Source organism: Lemur catta, chromosome 19 (assembly GCF_020740605.2).
Source record: "Lemur catta isolate mLemCat1 chromosome 19, mLemCat1.pri, whole genome shotgun sequence".
In the NCBI taxonomy this organism is placed as follows: domain Eukaryota; kingdom Metazoa; phylum Chordata; class Mammalia; order Primates; family Lemuridae; genus Lemur; species Lemur catta.
Genome location: NC_059146.1, coordinates 21031765 through 21052661, shown reverse-complemented (window position 1 = coordinate 21052661; position 20897 = coordinate 21031765). Strand labels below are relative to the sequence as shown.

At 53.1% G+C, this 20897-nt stretch overlaps 1 protein-coding gene across 1 annotated transcript; it reads right to left on the bottom strand.

Moving 5' to 3' along the window:
• Positions 1–1903: 1903 nt before the first annotated feature.
• On the bottom strand, positions 1904–15794 carry CACNG8 (calcium voltage-gated channel auxiliary subunit gamma 8). Its single transcript, XM_045531817.1, has 5 exons — positions 15776–15794; positions 15150–15497; positions 6376–6459; positions 4950–5090; positions 1904–2700 (listed from the first exon to the last, which is right to left on the bottom strand). Exons 1-5 carry the CDS (start codon positions 15792–15794, stop codon positions 1943–1945), a joined length of 1350 nt encoding a protein of 449 aa, XP_045387773.1. The 3' UTR covers positions 1904–1942.
• Positions 15795–20897: the final 5103 nt, after the last annotated feature.

Here is a 20897-nt window from a genome sequence, read left to right as displayed (position 1 = left end):
TGGCTTGTGCCAAGCTCAGCTGAGTGAGACAGTTGCCTCAGCTCGACTGCCATCCTGCCCTGCTGCCCTTAGAATCAAGCCCCAAACCTGGGACCTTTAGACCCTGGCTTGTAGCTACTTTTCCAGCCTCTCTCTCACCCCTACTCCCATACATCAGCGTCCCAGAACTATTAATACTGTCCCCAATACATCATGCTGTTTCACTTCCCTTCCCCATGTTTTTGCCTAAGTCGCTCTTTTGCCTGGAAAGCCTTCCTCATCCTCCTCATCACCTGGCAGACACTTACTCATCCTTTTAAGACCCAGACTGGGCATCGTGTTCCCTAGGAAGCTTCTTCTGAGCATTGCCCACTCCTAGCAGTTGGTCACTCTGCCCTCTGTTCCATGGTGCCCATTGTGGTCACTGTTACAGGACTAATTGTCCTGCCTGGACTGCAGTTTTTGATGCCTACTGGCTCCTTGAGAGCAGGGTGAGGGTCTGTCTCACCTCTGGGGACCTAGATCCTAACATTGCATGGTATGTTAGCAGGTGCTCAAAAATGTTCATGGGTGAATGGCTGAATTAATGAGTGAGTGAAACATGAATCTCTAAGTCCCAGGCTTCTCCTGCACACCGGACACCACACCTGTACTTCGGTATTTGTGTAAGCATGTGCTTCCTCCTTGGAGAGAGTGCAATTCAAGGGCCAGTGCCTGAGTTTGATGCTGTACGTCAGTGCACCTCTGCCTCCTACTCTCGTCTCTGAGTTCCTGTCTTCCCTTTGAGCACCATTCACTTACACTTGTGCTCTAACTCATTCCATGGCACCCGCCACCCTTCGAATAAAATCCAAACTCCTGACCTAACCTACAAGTCACAGTCTGGCCCTGTGTGTGTCTCCAGCCTCATTTTGTTGCAGCCACACCAGGTCATTACACTTCAGCTCTCTCTGGAAGCTCCTTCCTGCCCCCAGGGCCTTTGCATATGCTGCACTGCCTGTGTACTTCCCTGCCCCCAGCTCCACCTGCCAGCTCTGTCATCCTTTCCCTGTCAGCTAAAAGCATGTCCTCTAAAACTGGGTTAAGCCCCCCTGATGGAGCATTTCCTAGGATCTCAGGTTTCTCCTATACCCTAACTGTAATTTATTGTGTTTGTATATGATTCTCCAATTAACGCTTGTCTCGTGCACAAGATGTAAACTCTATGATGAAGTCGGGGACCCTGTTTTCCTCCCTTCTGTGTGCTCAGCCTTGGACACAATGCCTAGCATTTAAGCACACAAATAAATTGCCAGTAATGAATGAATGAGTCCCTTTCTGTGCCTGTGTTTATGTCCCCTTCCCCAGGGCCTTCCTATGTACCAGCACCTGGCACACAGCACGTGCTTAATAAACCCTTGTGAAATAATGAATGAAAAAACAATGAATGAATGCCTGTGTCCATCCCATTTCTCTCTACCTTTCTGCATCTCTTCTCTTAATCCTTCTGTCTCTTTATATAGAGCCTATATATAGTTTGTAGGTGTAACTACGTATTCGTGTGTTATGGGCCCCTCTCCAGGAGTTGGGCTGGGCTGGGCTGGGCTGGGCTGGGAGTCCCTCCCTCCCCTCCCCCGCCCCGCCCCCACATGCACACAGCAAAACATTAAAAAGAAAAACATCTCAAAACTGCAAAAAACACCGTGGCCCTCCCCCCTCCCTAAATCCCACAGAAAAATAAAACACGACGCTCCCTCACAAAGGCCCCCTCCGTTCCCTTTCCCCTCGCTCAGGGTCCCTGCTTCGGAGGGTGGGGGGCGCTCCCCCACGCCCGGGGTTGGGGACGGGGTGCGGGGGAGGGCCAAGCAGTCTCCAGCGCGCTCACGGGGAAGAGCGGGGGCGCCCCCGACCCCGGCAGCCTCGTTGCACGCGCGCCCGCGCACGCGCCCCGGACACGCCCCCCTCAGCTCCCCGCGCCGCGCCCCTACACCGGCGTGGTTTTCCTGTTGAGCGTGTTGGTGTTGGAGGCGGCGGCCTCCTTGGCCAGGGTCCCAGGGGCTGGCGCGGCGGGCGCGGGGGGCGCGGGCGCGGGCGCGGCGGGCGGCCCGGTGACCGTGACCGTCACGCCTCCGCCCGCCTCCTTGGGAAAGGCGTTGTGCAGCGTGAGGAAGCCGGACGCCCCCCCGCGGTCCCGCTCAGCGCCCGCGCCCCCGCCGCCACCCCCCGCGCCCCCCGCCGCGCCTCCGTAGGCCCCCACGCCGCCGCCGCCGCCGCCGGCGCCCGCCAGCCCGGCGGCCACGCTGCCCTTGGACGGGTCGCGGCTGAGCGTGTACATGGAGATGTCCGTGGAGGCGAAGCCCGGGCCCCCGGGGCCGCCGGGAGACGCGTCCCGCGACGGCGACGGCTCGCTGGAGCGGGAGCTAGAGCGGGAGCGGCGGCGGTAGCGGAAGCGGTAACTGGGCAGACGGAGGATGGCCGAGGGGCCGCTCCCGCCACTGCCGCCCGCGCCCCCGCCGGCCTTGAGCAGGTCCGAGCGAGACTGGCAGTGCGCCTCGCGGCTGCGCTCGATGTAGATGTTGACAGCGAGCACGCCGATCACCTCGGCCAGGATGAACGACAGCCCGCCGAAGTAGAAGGACCAGCCGTACGAGTAGTGGTTTTTCTTCTCCTCGTCCCGCTTCGGGCCCGGCTCCCCCGCGTTGGCCGAGATGTACACGATCACGCCGATGATGTTGCTCAGGCCTGGGCGGGACGGGCAGACGGGAGCCTCGAGGCCACGCCCGGCCCTGGCCCCGCCCCCGCCCCTGTCCTGCACTGTGGGCCCTGGAAGGCCCAGGCCCCACCCCCGGTCTAAGCTCCACCCCTAGGTCGTTCAGGCCCCACCCCGAATGGGCTCGACCCCACCTTGATGGTCCCAGCCAGTGGCTGGTCTAAGCTCCACTCAAGATGGCCTGAGGAACCTGCAGCTTCAAGGCCACGTGTGGCCCTCCAGATCCCAAAGTGCAGCCCCTCAACCGAGTCCAAATCCTTTTTAAAAGGATTTGTTCTGTAAAATTTGGATTAGGTCAAAAGGCCTCACTCTAGGATCCAGAAGGCCACATGTGGCCCCAAGGCCCCAAGGCCGCAAGTTCCCCACCCCTCCACTCCTAACTAGCCCAAGCCCCACCTCTGCTGGTCTAAACCCAGCCCTGGCTGGTCTAAACTGCCTCAGGTGGTCTGGGATCCACTTCCCATTGGTCTAAACTCCAGCTCCAGGTGGTCTAGGACCCACCTCAAATGGGCCGGACACCAGCCTGGACCATCCAGAGTGTGGCTGGTCCAAGCCCTGCCCTAGATGGTCAAAACTTTCCCAGCTGGTACTGGCCCTGCCCAAGGATGGGCTGCCCCCACATCCTAAGTAGCCCCGCCTGCTAGTCTAGGCCCCACCCCTATGGTCCAGGCCCCACCCTGGATGGGCTAGACCTTGGGTGACTCAAGTCCCACCTCAGATTGTCTTAACTCCATCCCTAGTTGGTCCAGTCCCTGCCCCCAAACAGGCCAGACAGGGCTCTGGATAGCCCAGGTCCTGAGCCAAGACAGCCTAGGGCCCACCTCTGGTGGTCTAAAGCCTGCCCCAGGGGCCTGGGACCCACCCCAAGATGGTCTGGGCTCTGCCCTCAAAATGGCCTAGGTCCAATTCCAGCTAGCTAAGGCCCTGCTTCTGCTGGTCTAAACTCCTCCCCAGGTGGTCCAGGCCTTACTCCTAGACGGTCTAAGCCCCACTCCCAGCTAGTCCAGGCCCTGCCCTGACTGGTTCAAAATCCACCCTTGATGAGATGGTTTCAGCCTGAGTTTCCAGGCCCTACCCTAGTTAGTGTAACTACCCTTGACGTTATAAATCTGGATTCTAGGTTTTCCTCAGGACCCGCCCCTCTCCTCCTTTGAACTCTATTAATGATGTAATCCTGCTGACTCTCTAGGCCTTACCCATTGCTGATCTAACTCTCCCTTCATGATATAATCCCAGCCTGGGTATCTATTCTAGGTAGGTCCTCCCCTGGTGGTCTAAAATTTGCCCTTAATACATCAGGTCCCCTCCTTCTGTCCTAGGCCCCACCTCCAGTTTGCCAAGGCCCGCTTCCTGCAGGTCTAGGCCAGCCTCCTGCCTCTACCCCAGGTCCAGCCAGGCCGGCCTTTCAGGTCCTCCACACCCGGGCCCTGCAGAGCTAGACCCACCCAAAGCACACTCTACTCTTGAAATATGCAAATTCCTCCTCACTCTTCTCTATACCCCATCCCTTCAAAAAAGTTGTGCCCCTGGAATTTCCCCGCCCTTGGCATTTAGGGTAGAAAGGGGGTCTTCCCCCTCAAAGACATGCCTCTTGAGTTGGTCTGGGCCCCTGCCTCCTGAGTCTTCAGTCCTATCTCTGCTAGTCTAGGCCCTAGCTCTGGAGGTTCCGGCCTTGGTCCGCCTCTCTAAATCAGCCAGGTTGCCTATGTCCTTCACGACATAACCTCTTCCCCTTTGACTTTTCCAGGCATCACCCCTTCTTAGCTAGCGAGGAGCACAAGCCTGCTTAGTCTCCCTGGTCCAGCCCCTTCTTGGATCCCGACTGTCTATGAGGCCCCGCCCCTTGCAGCAGGCTCCTCCCCCACGGCTTCTAAATCTTTCTCCGTCTTCTGGCCCCGCCCCTCAATGCCCAGCCCCGCCTCTCGAGCCTCAGGACCCCATTCTGTCTCAAGCTCCCACCCGCCTCCCCCAAGCTCCTCCCCTTCCGTCTCCGGGACGGCGGGCGTCGGAACTTGAGCGCGCGGTGTCCCAGATTGAGCGCCAGACCCCTGGCTGCGCGGGCTCAGTCCTGGAGAGGCGGCGCCGAGACTGCACCTACTTACCCAGCGGGTGGCCTAGAGAGCTTGGGAAGAGCCTAGGAAGGCTCCGGGCCCCGGGGGGGCGCTGGGGGCACGGTAGCTTTGCAGACACACACACGCCGCCCCCTCCCTCTGCCTCTCACCTGCTGCCACGAACAGGATCCCTGCGCCCAGGATGATGTTCCTCTTGGACTTGTAGACGCGCGAGGCCGCCACGCACACGCCCCCGAGCAGCAGCAGGATGGCGCTAAGGATGGGAAAGATGCTGGAGGCCCGGACAACACCTGCGGGAGGGGAAAGAAAGGAAAAGGGGGGACACAGCCAAGGAGCGAGGGCGGTCACACGCGGCCCCTGCGACCCCCGCCCCGTCCCCCCGTCCCGCTGCGCCTCCTGCCTGCTCTCGTCTCTGCATCTTTTTTGCTAGTTCTCTAATTCTCCCCATCAGGCTGTGTTCTGGTTGTTTTAATTTTTGTGCCCCATTCTCTCTTCGGTTTTTAGAATTTCTCTATTTTTCGGTCTTAGCCCGCCCCCCGCCCCTTTTTCTTTGTCGTTTTCTTTCCTCCTCGGGCTATCTTTCTCTTTCCTGGCACATTTTCCCCTCTTTATTTCTCTAAATCACTCTTCCCTCTATTTTTCTCTCAACTTTTCTATGGATCCCCCCTTTCTTTTACTTTCTCGCCCTTCCCTTCCTCTCTGCTGAGAATTTCTTTCTCCGGAGTCCTCTATCAGATTCCTTAATACCTCTTTTCCCCTTTTCTGCCTCACTTCATCTATCTCTCTGAGTCTCTCTGCCCCCACCCCATATCCCTCTCCCCTCCCTCTTTTCTGCCTGGCTTCATCTATCCTCTGGGTTTCTCTTCTCTCTCCCTCCCCCCAATTTCTGCCTGGCTTCATCTACATTTATGGGCTTCTCTCTTCCCCCTCTCCCTCCCTCCGTCTCTGCTCTTCCCCCCTGCCCTCTATTCCTGGCTTCGTCTGTCTTTCTGGGTTGCGCTCTCTCTTCCTCTCTACCCTCTCTTCCTCCTTCTTCCTTCTCTCTCCCTTTTTCATTCTATCTCCCTCCCCCCCCCCCCAGTCCTTTCCACCCACCTCTAAAACCCCAAGCAACCAGATTTTGCGATTTCTGAGCCTGGCTGAGGTCGCAGCCAATCATCATTCAGGATTTGCCGCGTTCTCAGGGTAGCTACCAATCGCAACACAGGCTTTCCCAGCCAGCTCTAGAGAGTGGCCAGTCCCCGCTGCACATTGCCCCACAGCCAAGAAGCAGTGGCCAATCCCAGCTCCGGAATCTACAACCAGTCACAACGCAGAGTTGCCGCGAGTGCCAAAGAGAGCAAGGCGGCCAATCAGCACGCAGGATCCCCCCTCGGCCCGCCCCAAGGTGAGAGGGGGGGGGCGGGAGAGAGACCACTGAGCCAATAGGGAAACAGGATCTCAGCATCTGGACTTGGATTGGCTGGGAAGCTAACCTCTGCGTGTCGATCCAAGTGCCGGGGTCCCAGTCCTTTCTCTCTGGCCCCCGCCCCTCACCCCGCCCCCTACCCGCGCCTGTCCTGAACCCTCACGTACGGAGTAGATACTCCGCGCTGTCATGGTCGTAGTCCGTGTCCTCCGGGAAATGATTGATCTTCACGCAGACACCTCTTTTCAGTCCTGGAGGAAGGGGAATGGGGTGGTGTGGGTGGGGACTTCAGAGTTGGGGGCGGGGCAACCCCCAGTGAGAGAGTACCTCCCCTTCCCCAAACCTCTTCTCTCAGGGCTTATTGAGAGACAAGACGTCCTGCCTCCTGAGCCTGTCTGGTGATCTGGGACAAACTTTCAACCCCTCTGGTCTCAGTTTCCCCACCTTTTCAAAAATAAAAGGAAAAGAGGGGGGAAAACCCCAAGGCTAACATCCTTCCAGCACCCACCACAAGGCCACAAGGACCTTTGCCCTGTAACCTGGGCTAAATTACTCAACCACTTTGGGTTTAGGCTTCTCCTCTATAAGAAAGGGAGTGTTGGCTTCAACAACGTCAAGGCGCCTTTCGGACTCTAAACTTGTTGGGAAGTCTGAAAGTGCGTTGGTATACGGGAAAGGGCTGCGGAGGGCGATGAGGACTACATTTCCCATGAGGCTGTGTGAAGTCTTGAGTCCAATTGTGAGGCGAGCAGCCCCAGTGGATCATGGGAGTTGTAGTCTCTTCAGTCCTGCATCTAGAGAGGGATTCCTAGCGTCTTTCTGCGCAGAACGTGGAAGCTTCTGGAGAGAGATGGAGTGGCTGAAGCAAGCAGAGGCGTGTCAGGGCCTGGGGTACATCTCTAGGGTCATGGAGTCTCATCCCCTACCTCCCTCCCAAAATCCCCTCCTAAGGTCCTCGTCTTCACCTATCTTCTCATCCTTGGGACCAGTTTCTGTTTTACTACCTCTAGCATGTAGCTGGAGAAAATAAATATAAATACAAATATGAAATGTTTAATTTCCTGAACTCTCCAAGCTTCCTCCAATCCCCAGGACTTTGCCCATGCTGTGGAACATTCCACTCACATTCTTTGCTGATGTGATACTTACCCTGCAGTGGGTAGCTCAGGGGACACCTTTGTGCAGAAGTTTTCCCTAGATACTCTCTCTCTCTCTCTCTCACTCCTCCCACCAGAGTTGGGTCAGTTTCCTGTTCTGGGGTGGTCTCTAGAACATGCATCATGTTTATTTATAATCTTCTTTGTCCTCGGCAAGCTGGGAGTTCCTGGAGAGGGGTAGGGCATGGGGGTCTGGTCCCTCACTGTCCCTAGCATTGCCTGGTAAGAGGCCTGGCACACAGGAGGCCTCAAGAAATGGGTGTTGAATGAATGAATGAAATAATGAATGAATATAAGCATAGCAGAAGGGGAGATTAGAGGCAGACCATGACAGGCAAAGGAAAGCAGGGGAAAGAGTGGGGATAAAGAAAAGAATTGGGAAGAATGTCCATAAGGCAGTAAGTAGTATAACTAAGATCTAACATGTGTTATGTGCTTCCTAGGTGGATTAACTCATTCAGTGCTCCCAAGAGTCCCATGAAACATAATGTTGTTGTTTGGAGTGTCAACACCACTTCCTTATTCTGTGTCCTTGTTGGCATTATGTAGGCCAACTTGCTTCAGTCCCCTTACCTATAGAAAGCATATAATAGGACCTACCTCACAGGGTTGTTGTGAGGATTGGATCCAGGTAAAGAGATTTAGCATTTTGCCTAGAACACAATTAAGTGCTCAGTTGATAGCAGTTGTATATGGTACCCATTGCCCAGATGTGGAAACCAAGGCACAGAAACGTTTCATCAAATGACAGCTGATGGATGATGAAAGCAGAACTGAAACACACATCATGAATGTAAGCATCTGGGCTGTTTGCCACTGTGTTACCAGCATCCAGAACAATGCCTAACACACACTAAGTGCTTAATAAGTATTTTTAATGAAAGAATGACTCAATGGGCCAACAAGCACATGAAAAGATGCTTGACACCACTAATCATCAGGGAAGTGCAATCAAAAGCACAATGAGATACCATCTTATATCTATTAGGATGGCTACTATAAAAAAAACAGAAAATAAAATAATGAGTGTTGGCAAGAATGTGGAGAAATTGGAACCCTGTGCACTGTTGGCAGGAATGGTGCAGCAGCTATGGAAAACAGTATGGAGGTACCTCAAAAAATTAAAAATAGAACTACCATATGATATAGCAATCCCACTGCTGGGGATACACCCAAAAGAATTGAAAGCAGGCACTCAAATAGCTATTTGTACACCTGTGTTCATAGTAGCATTATTCACAATAGCCAAAAAGTGGAAACACCCAAATGCCTGTTGACAGATAAATGGATAAACAAAATGTGGTCTGTATATACAATAGAATATTATTCAGCCTTTAAAAGGAAGGGAATTATGACATATGCTATAACATAGATAAACCTTGAGGACACACTAAGTGAAGTAAGCCAGTAACAAAAAGATGAACACTATATGATTCCACTTATATGAGATACCTGGAATAATCAAATTAACAGAGAATAATCAAATTCACAGACAGTAGAATGGTAGTTGCCAGGAATGAAGGTGGGGGGTGGGTAATACAGGGTTGTTTATTGGGTACAGAATTTCAGTTTTGCAAGATAAAAAGAGTTCTGGAGATTAGCTGCACAGCAATGTGAGTGCACTTAACACTACTGAAGTGCATACTTAAAAATGATTAAGATGGTAAATTTATGTTGTATGTCATTTACCACAGTTTTTAAAAAGAATGAGTGAATGAATGAATGAATGAACGTACAATTCCCAGGGGCAAACTCTTACCCATGAGCACGTCCATCATGGTGTGGTAGGTAAGATTGTGGGCTCAAGTTCCCTCTTTTCTTCAACAGGATCATAGTACTCCTCTCAAAACATTAGTGATAATTAAATGAGATTGAGCATGCAAACCACATGGCACACAGAATCACTCAACAGATTAGTGGTGACAGTAAGAATGATAAGTCGCACTGACTGAGAGCTAACCATGCACCAGGCACTGCCCTAAGCATTTGATGGGTAGTTAATTAACTCACTCAATCCTTAGGACAAACCCTGGAAGGTAGACAGTTGAATGGATAAACTGCCTTTACAAATGAGGAAACTGAGGCACAGAGAGTTGAAGAAGTTGCCTATATTAGGGAGTTAGTCATGGGGAGGAGGTTTGAGCACAGCTCAGTTTGGGAGGTCGGCATATTTAAGACAGATCTACTGAGTGTGGTGGCTGTGGTGGTTATTTGAGCGTGGGCTGCGGAATCAAACTCTCTGGACTCATATCCCGATGCTGCCACTTCCCAGCTATGTGGCTTTGGGAACCCGAACGTCCATGGGCTTCTGCTTCCTCATCGGGAAAATGACTTTGTATGATTTCAGTGAGATTTCAATGAAAGTTAAGCGCAGAATACAGGGTAGTTCCGTCCTACGCCACCACCGATTGAGCTAGGAGCTTTTTACGTGCAAGGATGATGATGCCGTTCCCCCGCCCCCCTCAGCTTTGTTTCAGCGAGGACATGTGAGAACTGGGATCCAGCCTGCTCTGCCCCTCACATGCTGGGTGGCCCAGGCTGAGTCACTTCCCCTTTCTGGCCATCAGCTTCCTGCTAATAATACCTTCCCCCTGGCACAATTGTGAGGATTCAGTGAGGTAATAAGGCAGGGAAAGTGCTTAGCACAGGGGCTTTACATAGTCAGCGCTAATAAACAGGGCCGTGGGTCCAGGTTCTTGAGTCCTGGGAGAAGACCTGGGTGTGCAGCTGAAATCCCTGAGGAGGGGCCTTAAGCTGGGCTGTCCCATGCGGATGCCACCAGCCCCCGAGTGGCTCCGGAGCACTTATAACGTGGCAACTGAGATGTTCTGTTAGGGTAAAATATGCACTAGATTTCAGACTCAGAATGGAAAGAAAAAAAGAGAGAGAGAGAGGCAGAGAATGTAAGATATTTCATTAATAATTTTTTATATTGATTACACACTCAAATGATAATATTTTGGCTACGCTGGGTTAAAGAAAACATGGTCAAGTTCACCTGCTTCTTTTTATCTGTTTTAATGCAGCTACTACAAAAATTTTCATTGTCTTATGCGGTTCGTGTTATATTTCTGTTGGGCCACGCTGGACTAGGGGCTGGGACTTCAGGAAGGACTCAGGGCCTGGTCACCTGAATTCCTAAAAATAAGAAGAACACAGCAGCAGGAGCAGCAATGCCAACAAAATATAAAGTACATAATCTAGCCCTTACTCTGTGCCTGCCATCCTTTTAAAGACTCTGCACATATTAACCCATCAAATCCTTCCCTGACCCTGGGACTTAGGGGCTATTGTGACCTTCATTTTGCCAATGGTGGAAATGAGGAGCAGAGATGTTAAAGATGTGGCTGGAGGTCACCCTGCCCACCCACATGACAGGCAGGAGCTACACCAAGTCCGTCTTGTTCTCGGAGTTTATGTCTCAACCATTACATTCTAGTGTGTCTCTCAGAGAGAGATGCTCCAAAGGGGGCTGGAGATCGAGCCTAAGAATTCCCAAGGACACAGTGACTTCAGGAGGTCATGGCTCAGGGGGTCCAGTTTCTATACTTCTGGAACCCAGATGGCTGAAAGTGGGTGGATTTCTCGCTTTGTTCTCCGGGGAAACAAAACAGACCTGCATTCAAATCCAGACCCTACTATGTATTAGCTGTGTCACCTTGGGTGAGTTACTTCATTTCTCTGAGCCTTAGCTTCCTCTTCTAGAAGATGGGGGTAATAATAGTACCTACTTTGCAGGGTTATTGTGAGTATTCAGTGACAAACGAACGACAGTTATAGGAACAATAAAGTCAGCCTTCATTTCTCCCCTCCTTGAAACACTGACTTCCTTTGGCTTCCAGGGCACCCACTTACTAACTTTTCTCCAAACCTGTAGCTACTCCTTTCTCAACTCCCTTTGGTGGCTTTTTCTCATGTCCCTTGTGTTTCAGTAGCGGGCTGGCTCAGGCTTCAACCCTGCAACTACTTTTTTTGGTTTGTTTCTGTCTCCTCTCCACTAAGTGACTGTATCCATTCATATGCTAATGACCCTTAACTTTATACTTCCAGTCCGACTCCTCCCTGAGCCCTAGCCTCAAATATCATATCTCTAACAACCTAGATCAGAGGTCAACAAACTACAGCCCACTGGCCAAATCCAGCTAAGAGTGAGTGTGACATGTTTTAAATGATTGAGAAAATATCAAAGACGACGACGACAATTTCATGGCATGTGAAAATGACATGAAATTCATAAATGAATTTTAATTAAAGCACAGCCATGGTCACTCACTTATGTATTGTCTCTGGTTCCTTTCCCCAGCAGTGACAGAGACTGTTTGCTCCATGAAGCCTAAAATACTTACGACATGGCACTTTATAGGCCCTTCACTCTGCTGACTCCTGTCCTTGTGTTATCTTTTAGGCATCTTAAGTTTAACATGTCTAAAACTGAGCCCATGATATATCTCCTTTAATTATAAACTTGATTAAGAGAAAATAAAAGGGCCCAGGCACAGTGGCTCACACCTGTCATCCTAGAAATCTGGGAGGCCAAGATGGGAGGATCGCTTGAGGTCAGGAGTTTGAGACAAGCCTGAGCAAGAGCCAGACCCCGTCTCTACTGAAAATAGAAAAAATTAGCCAGGCAACTAAAAATAGAAACAAACAAAAAATTAGCTGGGCGTGGTGGTGAGTGCCTGTAGACCCAGCAACTTGGGAGGCGGGGAGGCAGGAGGATCGGATTGTTTGAACCCAGGAGTCTGAGGTTGCTGTGAGCTAGGCTGACACCAAGGCACTCTACCCAGGGTGACTGAGTGAGACTGTCTCAAAAAAAAAAAAAAAGAGAGAGAGAGAGAAAATAAAAGGAAAAAAGTAGAGGAACACTTATTCTATTTTATGAAATGAAGAGTTATCTGATAAAAATAACATCTATTATAAAATAAATAAAATAAAATACTTTCTTTTCCATCTTATGAATGGCTACCCCCTTCTCAGCAGCTCAGGCCAAAGCCTTACAGCGGTGTTTCTCAACTAGGGGCAATTTTATCCCCCAGGGGACAGTTGACAATACTTAGAGGCAATTTACAATTTTGGTTGCCACAAGTGGGAAGGGTGCTGCTGGCATCTAGTGGGTAGAGCCCAAGGATGCTGTTCAACATCCTACAATGCACAGGACAGCCCCCACCACACAGAATCATCCATCCCAAAATGTCAATAGTGCTGGGGTTGAGAAATCCTGCTTTGAAGACACCCCTGAGTCTTCTTGCTCTCATATCCTACAACTGCTCCATCAGCAATTCCTGCCCACGGTAGCTCCAGAATCTACTATGAATTCAAACCACTTCCCAAACTCTGTTGCTCCCACCCTAGGCCAGCCACCTCCTGTTGTCTCATTTGCCTTCCCCTCAGTCATTTCCCAACACAACCGTCCTGTTAAAACTTAAATCAGCTCATATGACTCCTCTGCTCAAGAACCTTCAATGGCTCCCATCTCAGAGTGTAAAGCAAAGTCCTTTCCAGGATATATAAGAACTTGTGCGATTGGGACCATGTTACCTGTTTGTACCTCTCGTGATGTTCCCTGTCACCCACTTTGCCCCAGCCACGCTGGCTTCCCATGGGTGGTCAAACACACAGGCACACTCCCACTGAGGGCCTTTGCACCCGCATTTCCACAGCCCGAAGTACTTTCCTCCAGATATCTGCATGTCTCCATCTCTCACTCCCTTTAGATGTCCTTTCAGATGTCATCTTCTCAATGAAGCTTTTCCTAGCTTCCTTATCTACTTCCCACATGTACCCCTGACACTTCCACTCCCCTCCCCTACTTCTTTTCCTCCTTAGCACTCAGTTCTATCACTCAAAATGTTTTATTTACTTATCGCCATTATTATCTGTCTTTCCCTCTAGAATATAAGATAGATAAAGACAGGGCTATTTGTATGGTTGTTTTCCCCCCCCACCCCCCCCCCCCTGAATCCAGAACAATGCCTGCCACTCAGTACAGACTCAGTAAAAACTGGTTGTTGAATGAATGAATGGCATTTTTACTAAATGCCACACACTGTCCTAAGGGGTTCATGATGAGAGCCCCCACACTTGGCTCTGTGCCTGGTGCTTGGTCAGACCAGTGACTGGACATGAGCTCAAACATCCACAAGAGGAAGAAAGCAACATCAAGAGAGAGGTGGGAGGGATGTGAGACAATAGGGAGCAGAGGGGACTGCAGAGAAATGGAGACCCCACCCATGCCTGATGTCAAGCAGCTGCTACTCAGATCCAGAGCAAGGTGGTCAGTGTAGAACACAGGTCGGTGTTGTCAGATCTTCTGACAGCTCAAAAGAAGCCGGAAATCAGATCTACAATGTGACGTCTCCCTATTTTTAAATGATGGCAATGGATTCAGATTTTGGTTTCAGTTTTAAACACTCCACACAGCCAGATAGAGGGCATCTGCAAATCCCATCCATCAGATCTGAGTTCACCTCTTGGCTCTGCCCCTTTTCCCAGCTGGGCAACCTTGGGCAGGTGGCTTAACCTCTCTGAGCCTCAGTTTCCTCATCCCCAACAGGAAGGTGGTACCCACCTCACAGGATTAAACGAGATAATGTTCCTGGCTTGTGGTGCATGCTCAGCAAAACAGAGGAGGAAAGGACAGGAGAAAAAGAGGGGAATGAAAAAGAGGTGAAGAGAGTCCAATCTTTTGGTGCGGGGGCGGGAGAACATCGGGACTGTGAGTCCCGCTCCTTCATGTCGCAGGCGGGGGCTGTGAGGCTCAGGACGGGGAGGTACCGGTCTCACATGGCACAGATGCGCCCAGGACTTTTCCTTCCCAGCCCAGCCTCTGTGACATGCAGGAAAGAAGTACTGACGCTGAGGGTGGGCGAGAGCAGGAGCTGGGGAGACGGAGGGCAGGAGTCTCGGAGAAGTTGGGGGAGAGAGACCCAGAGAGGTCCAGCTGGGACAGAGGGAAAACAGCACGGAGGGGAAGAGCAAAGATGGAGATTGGAAGATGTAGCGGGGCCAGGGGAGAGGAGCTTTAGAGTCGAGCAAGGAGGCATGGAAGGGAGAGAAGCGGAAAGCAGGAGTAGAGGGAAGACCGAGTGGACCCATCTCAAGGAGAGAGGAGGAAAAGGGCCAGGATGGGGGAGGCTGGAGAACATCCTAAGTGGGGGGAGCTGATGGGGAGAGATAACATCCCTGGAGGAAAAGCACCGAGGGGGGGAAAGGAGCCGGTCATGAGTTGTGTGAGGGAAGACACGAAGTTGCAGAGGAAAGCGGAGCCAAAGAGGGGGCGGAGGAGACGCAGGACGCGAGGAAGGGCCGGGAGTGGGGGGGAGGGAGGGAGGCAAGGACACCCCCAGGACGGGGGGGGGACAGGGGGAGGGCAGACGCCACGGGAGATGAGATCAGGGGCGGGTGGGAGGAGGAACGGGGTCAAGAGAACCCGCAAGAGGGAGGAGAAAGGGCAGAGGGCAGAGGGGAAGGAAGGAGGCAGAGGCAGCCCCGGGGGCAGCGAGGCCCGGCCTGGACGGAGGGAAGAGGGGCGCTGGGGCAGCGGGTGCGGGAAAGATGAGAAGAGGGGGCAGAGGGGGCGGGGGTGGGTCCCCCAGCAGTGGGCCAGGACGTGGACAGGAGTTGAAAGGAAGGGAACGAAGCTGGGGTCTGAGTGGGACGGAGCAAGGGGACCACCGGGCGGAGGAGGGAACACCGACGGAGGCCCCGGGAATCGGGGAGATGCGGGACCGGGAAGCTCCGCGTCTTCTGGAGGGACGCGAGGCGGGGGCCTGCCCGCACCCTACCTTCCAGGCAGCAGATCCTCCAGAGGCCCGAGTGCGTGAGGCCGCCGGGGTCCTTCTTCTCGGAGGAGCCGCTGCCCCCGCGGTGGGGGGGCCCGTCGTCGCCGGCCGTGAGGTTGGTGGTGTTGCAGATGAAGGCGCGAGTGTAGAGCCAGTAGTCGGTGCTGATGGCGATCGTCATGAGGCCGAAGGCGGCGAAGGCGCCCACCGTCGTCAGCAGCACCTGCACGCCCTTCTCGCACCAGAGGCCCCTCTCTTCGTTCCAGCGCTTCAGCGACTCCAGTTTGACCACCGGCAGCCGGGGGGCCGTGGGCCACCACCGGGGCAGCGGGGGCGGGGCCGTGCCGGCGGCTGGGGGGGGTCACAGCGCAGGCAGAAGCGGGGGCCCGGGGCCCGCGGGGCTGGGGAGGGGTCGGCGAGCGCGAGGCTGCGGAGGGACGGGGGTCAGAGTGCGGCCATGGTCGGCGGCTGGCAGGGAGCGAGAGCGCGGATTAGAGCAGAAGGCGCAGGGACCTCCCCAGGCCCCGCCCCCGCCCCCACGAACGAAACTATGCCTCGGTGGCAGGAACTCCTTCCACGCCGATCCCCGCCGCTTCCCTTCCTGGGGAAAATCTCCCTCTAGGACTGGCTTCGGCGCAACAGAGTCATCGCGCTAATGCCACTCGGAGAACCTCCCAAACGCACGACCAGCCGCTACCACCGGACTCCCCTCAGCTCCTCCGGCTCCCAGCCGGCGGGCTCCACTGTCCCTGTCACCGGGGAAGCCGCCCCTCACCGCAGCGCCCACCGCCCGCCTGCTCCTCCCGAGAGCCCCGGTCGCGGTCCCCGTTCCCTACGGACCCGCGCGGGTCTCCACTCTCTCCGCAGACAGTTCCCTCCACTCCACCCCTGCAGCTCCCACTTCCGCACCTGCTGGGACCTCGACCCAAGAAAAGCCCCTCCCCGTCTCCCCAACTTTTTCCTGAGTATCTCCACAACTTAAGAAGCCCCCGCCATACCACCACGTCTATGGAAATAACCTCCGCGAGGCCCTCCTGTCTGCTTTTGTCATTCAATGACTCTAAGTTGTCTCCTACAATTTCCTCCTTTTAAGAAAAATAAATCTCTCAATCTCTCCTCAGCTTCAAAAAAAAAAAAAAGAGAGAGAGAGAGAGAACACACTGACCCTCCCTACTCGCACAACTCAGACTAACCATAACCACCCCTGGTTCCCCCGCGTGGAAACCGCCTTCCTCACGCGGCCCAGGCCCCTGTATCTCAGGCCACAGGTTTGCAACCCCCAACACACCTCGAAGTCACCAGAGGACATTTACCAGTTCTGATGCTTGAGTCCCACCCGAGAAATTCCGACGTAAGTGGTCTGGGATGTGGCCTGAGCTTCTAAGTTTTTAAAAGCCGGAGGTGGGGGGTGTTCTAATGTGCAACCCACGTCAGACCCATTGGTTTGGAAGATGCCCTCCCATCTCCATCACACTCCCTCTCACAGCCTCCACTGTCTCCCCATGGAACACTCACTCATCCCCTACTATGTCTTTGACTCAAGGAAAACCCCCCCACTTTCTCCCTTGCTTAAAAAAGTCTTCCGGATCTGCCCCCCCCCTTACAACTTAGACTCATCATAACCATCGTTTTCTCCTCCATTAAGAAAAATTTCCTCCCTGAGCTCCACAGCATTTTCTACTCACCAGATCGCTTCCTCTAGACCCTAAATATCTCTCCACTCAGAAATATCCTGATCTCTGGCCTGTGCTCCCATTGCAGGGAATGCACCGTATCCCCAGTCTGCCCAGTATTCATTCCCCACTTCCTCTGTCCTGGCACCATGTCCTCCCGCCTGCCTCCAAATCACCTCCCTCCAGCACATACAATCTTCAGCACACACGAGCCCCCCAACTCTAGATCTCCCCAACTCACTTGGAACCCCACTCTCTCTTCAACTTAAAATAAACCACTCTCCCCAACTTCTCTTCCATCATAAAGGAGCCCCTTGACTCCTGCCCACTTCCCCCACCCACTACAGCTCCCAGCTTCTCCCCTACCCAGGAAAATCCCCTCTGCAGGTTCCCACCGACCTCCCTTCTTGGGAACACACCCTCTGCTCCCCCACTTTCTACCTGTGAAGGAACATACACTATAACCCTGTAACCCCCATCTTCTCTCAAATTTTAAAAGATCTCCTCAACAGACTGCACTTCTCAGAAAAAAATGTGATCCACAAGACTACAACTCTCTTCTCAATTAGGAATACTTTGCCACTCTGCACCCTCCCATGGTCCATTCATTTCTTACTTCCACACTATCCCCACCACTGTGCCCCCAGCCCTGCCATTTCCACCTCACCCCAACTCTACTCCTGGGCATGTATTCCTTCCTTGCTTCCACCACTCTTTCCCAGACTTCTTCCCCCAAATCCGCTATAGTTAAGAGCCCAGAAACATTAGAGGAAGGGAAGGGAAAAAAAACAACCTAGGTCCCAGTACAGGGTGACCTTGGCCTCCTAGTTTCTTCCCTGTCTCCACCACCCCCCATCAGCTGGCCCCAGACTGGGTCTGCTCCCAGGAGGGGATGTTGGAGAAGGTTGTCTATGGGGGGTGTCTCCATGGCAACTGGGCCTAGTGCCCCACACACTGTGTTCCCTCCCCCACCTCAACTCCTGCCTGCCCACACACAGCCCTTCCTGGGGCTACTGTTCAGCAGCGCAGCGCGCTGGACACTGGCATCCCCCAGCCGCCCTCTCCTCAGCATTGGCCCCTTCCTCTCATTTCTCTCCAGACGCTGAGTTTCCTCTCTTCTTGCTCTCTCAGCCTCTTCTCCCCGTATCTGTGCCCCCTCACCACCAGCACTGCCACCTCCACTGTCTTAACAGATTCCTGCTTCCACCGGGGTGAACCCATGACCCTGGGCCCCTTACAAGACTAGAGGGGAAGGGATGAGGAGGGAAAGGAGGGAAATTCTCCACCAAAAAAAAAAAAAAATTGAAGATCTTTTCATTTTGTCAATTTGGGGGGACAATCTGTTTGGTTTTAGGGACTCTTCATTCAATCCATCTGTCAGAAGCTGCAAAGGAGGAGAGAGCAGAGGACCCCCAATTCTAAAGCTTCCGACATGGGGGGTCACTATTCTTTCTCCTTCTGAAGGGGACCAGCTCTTTTCTCCGGAATTGGGGGGGGGGGTGGGTCACAGAACCTTAATTCCTCATCCACCCACCTCCGATTAATAAAAAGATCTGTCTCACCTCTGTTGACGATAGGTCAACTCTCCGATGCACTGGGGAGGGGACGTCGAGCCCCCCCTGCCGGCACCCCCCCCAGAAAAACCCTTTGGGCTCCCAATTCTTGCTGCGTCCCCCTCCCCCAACAGTGAGGGACCCAGGCGTCCGACCTGGTTGGGGGGCGGAGATGAGGAGGCGAATGGGGAATGGGGTGTTGGGGGGGTTGGAGCTGAGGGGCAGCTCTGAGCTTGGGCCCCAAGGGAGTTAGGGTCGGGATATGGGGGAAAAAAAAAGGTGAGGAGACAATTTGGTTCTCGTGTCGCTGGGTAAAGTGCGGAGCTGGAGGACGAGAGGGAGGGAGCAGGGAGGGGGGAGGGGAGCTGCTGAGGGATGGGGGAGCCACCGAGAGGAGAGGGATGGGGGGAAGGGAGGCGATGGGGGGGGCAGGGTCTGGGTGGCAGAAGGAAGCTGGGGAAAGACAGAGAGCGATCCAGAGAGGGAGGGAGAGAGACAGAGAGAGAGACAAGGAGAAACGGAGAGAGAGAGACCCAGGGACCGCGAAACAGAAATGGGGGAGGGAGACAATTGGGGGAGGCAGCGACTGGGAGCAGAAGGAAGTTGGAGAGACACACACACACAGAGAAATATCCAGAGAAAGAAGGGGACAGAGACAGAGACCCAAAGAGAAACCAAGAGACAGGGGGGTGAGGTGGGGGATGGGGTGGGGGAGGCTTGGGGTACAGCAGAAGATGGGGGGGTCAGGATCTGGGTAACAGAAGGGAAGAAGAGCGAGGGAGAGAGTCATCCAGAGAGGGAGGAGGAGAGACAGATGGGGAGAGACAGACAGAAAGAGACTGAGAGGATGGGGGAGGGGAGGGGGGAGAGGGAAAGAGGGAGGGAGAGAAATTGGGGATGGGGCAAGGTCTTGATAGAGAGAAGAATGCTTTAGAGGGAGAAAAAATGCAGAAAGAAAGAGAGGAAACAAGAGAGCAAATGAGAGAAATTTAGGGTAGAAGGGTCTGGATGGCAGAAAGTACCTGGAAAGGCAGGTGCAGAAGAAAAGAAAGAGACCCAAAGAGAGAGATAGACAGAGAGAGATGGAGACAGGAAGAGAGAGAGACCCAGAGAACCAGAGACAGACGTAGAGACTGAGCAGGCACCAAAAGGCAGCCAGAGAAAAATAATGAGAGAGGGGTCAGGGCCAGATGCTTTAAGGAGGTTAGCAATAAAGGATACCCCTGCCCCCTCCCCCACCCGCATCCCCAGCCTCGATCCCTACCCCCAACCCCATTTCAAAGCCGCCACCCCCACCCCCACTAGCCTCCATCTCTCTTCAGCATCGCTTGCCGCCGCCACCGCCTCTTCCTGTCGTCATAGCAACAGGATCCAGGCGCCCAGCCAAGGCTGGCAGCGGCGGCCGGAAATGAGGGGAGGGCCTTTTCAAAAGGACCCCAGGAATGCTCCCACTCCCAAAGTCCAAGGGAAAGCTCAGTTTCCAGGGTCTTCCCACCGCTCCTCCTCCAAGCAGTGAGGGCAAAGACTCCCCCCTAAAAAAATGATATTAAATTTACCAGGATAGCAAGCCTTTTGACTTTTGACTTTCACCAACAAATTTTTTTTTCTTCTTACTTTCCTATTCACCCCTAATTTGAACCTGATGGGGAAGAAGAGGTAGAGTTAGATTCTCCCAAGATGGGAATGGGGCTGCGGAGGAGAATAGAATCTGAAAAGCTTGAGTGGGAATAATGCCTAAAGAAGCCCACCTGGGATTGGGTTGGGGGCTATGCAACAGTTTTGAGAAGCATGGATAAGTTGGATCTAGAACTAGCCAGTGGGTACGGGGTAGGACAACTTGAGGGATAAATCTGAGAGGAGAGTCAGAAAGTTTGATCTTGTTTGAGTCTGAATCTCTTAGCCACTGTGTGACCTTGGGCACAACAGTTCTCTTCTTTTTTTTTTTTTTACGGAAGTATGCACACAACTGAAACACTTCTCTTCTAAACTCAGCTGTTCTTGTTTATAAAGAAGACATAAACTGCCTCCAATTAAATGAGAACATTGATGAGAAAATGGTCTTTGCACATGGTTCTAGGTAAGCAGTTTTCTCAGGACTGGGCCCTCTTGCAAATGTTATGAAAAACTAAGAGATAGCCATGACCGATTGTAGGCAGTTCGCGTGCTTCTTATCTCATGGAATTCTTACAGAATCCTTGCAGTGTGGGCATCAATGTTCCCATATTATAGATGAGCAAACTCTGAGATGTGCATGGTTGTGGATGTGGAGGGTGGCCAGCAATAGGTGAATTTAAGAGTCATTTAGCCCAACACGCCTTTCCTGCTCTGTCCTGGGAGCCGGCAGAAGATAGAAATAATCTGTGTTCCTCTACATCTATTTACCAAGTGTTTGCTCATGCTGGTCTCTTCCCTTAGAGGAGCTATGCTTTTAGTGCCCAGCATCTCACATTTCCACTGGAATTTCTTTATGTTAGTTCACTTAATTCTCACCCTGTTTCATGGGGGAAAGGAGTTTAGAGATGACT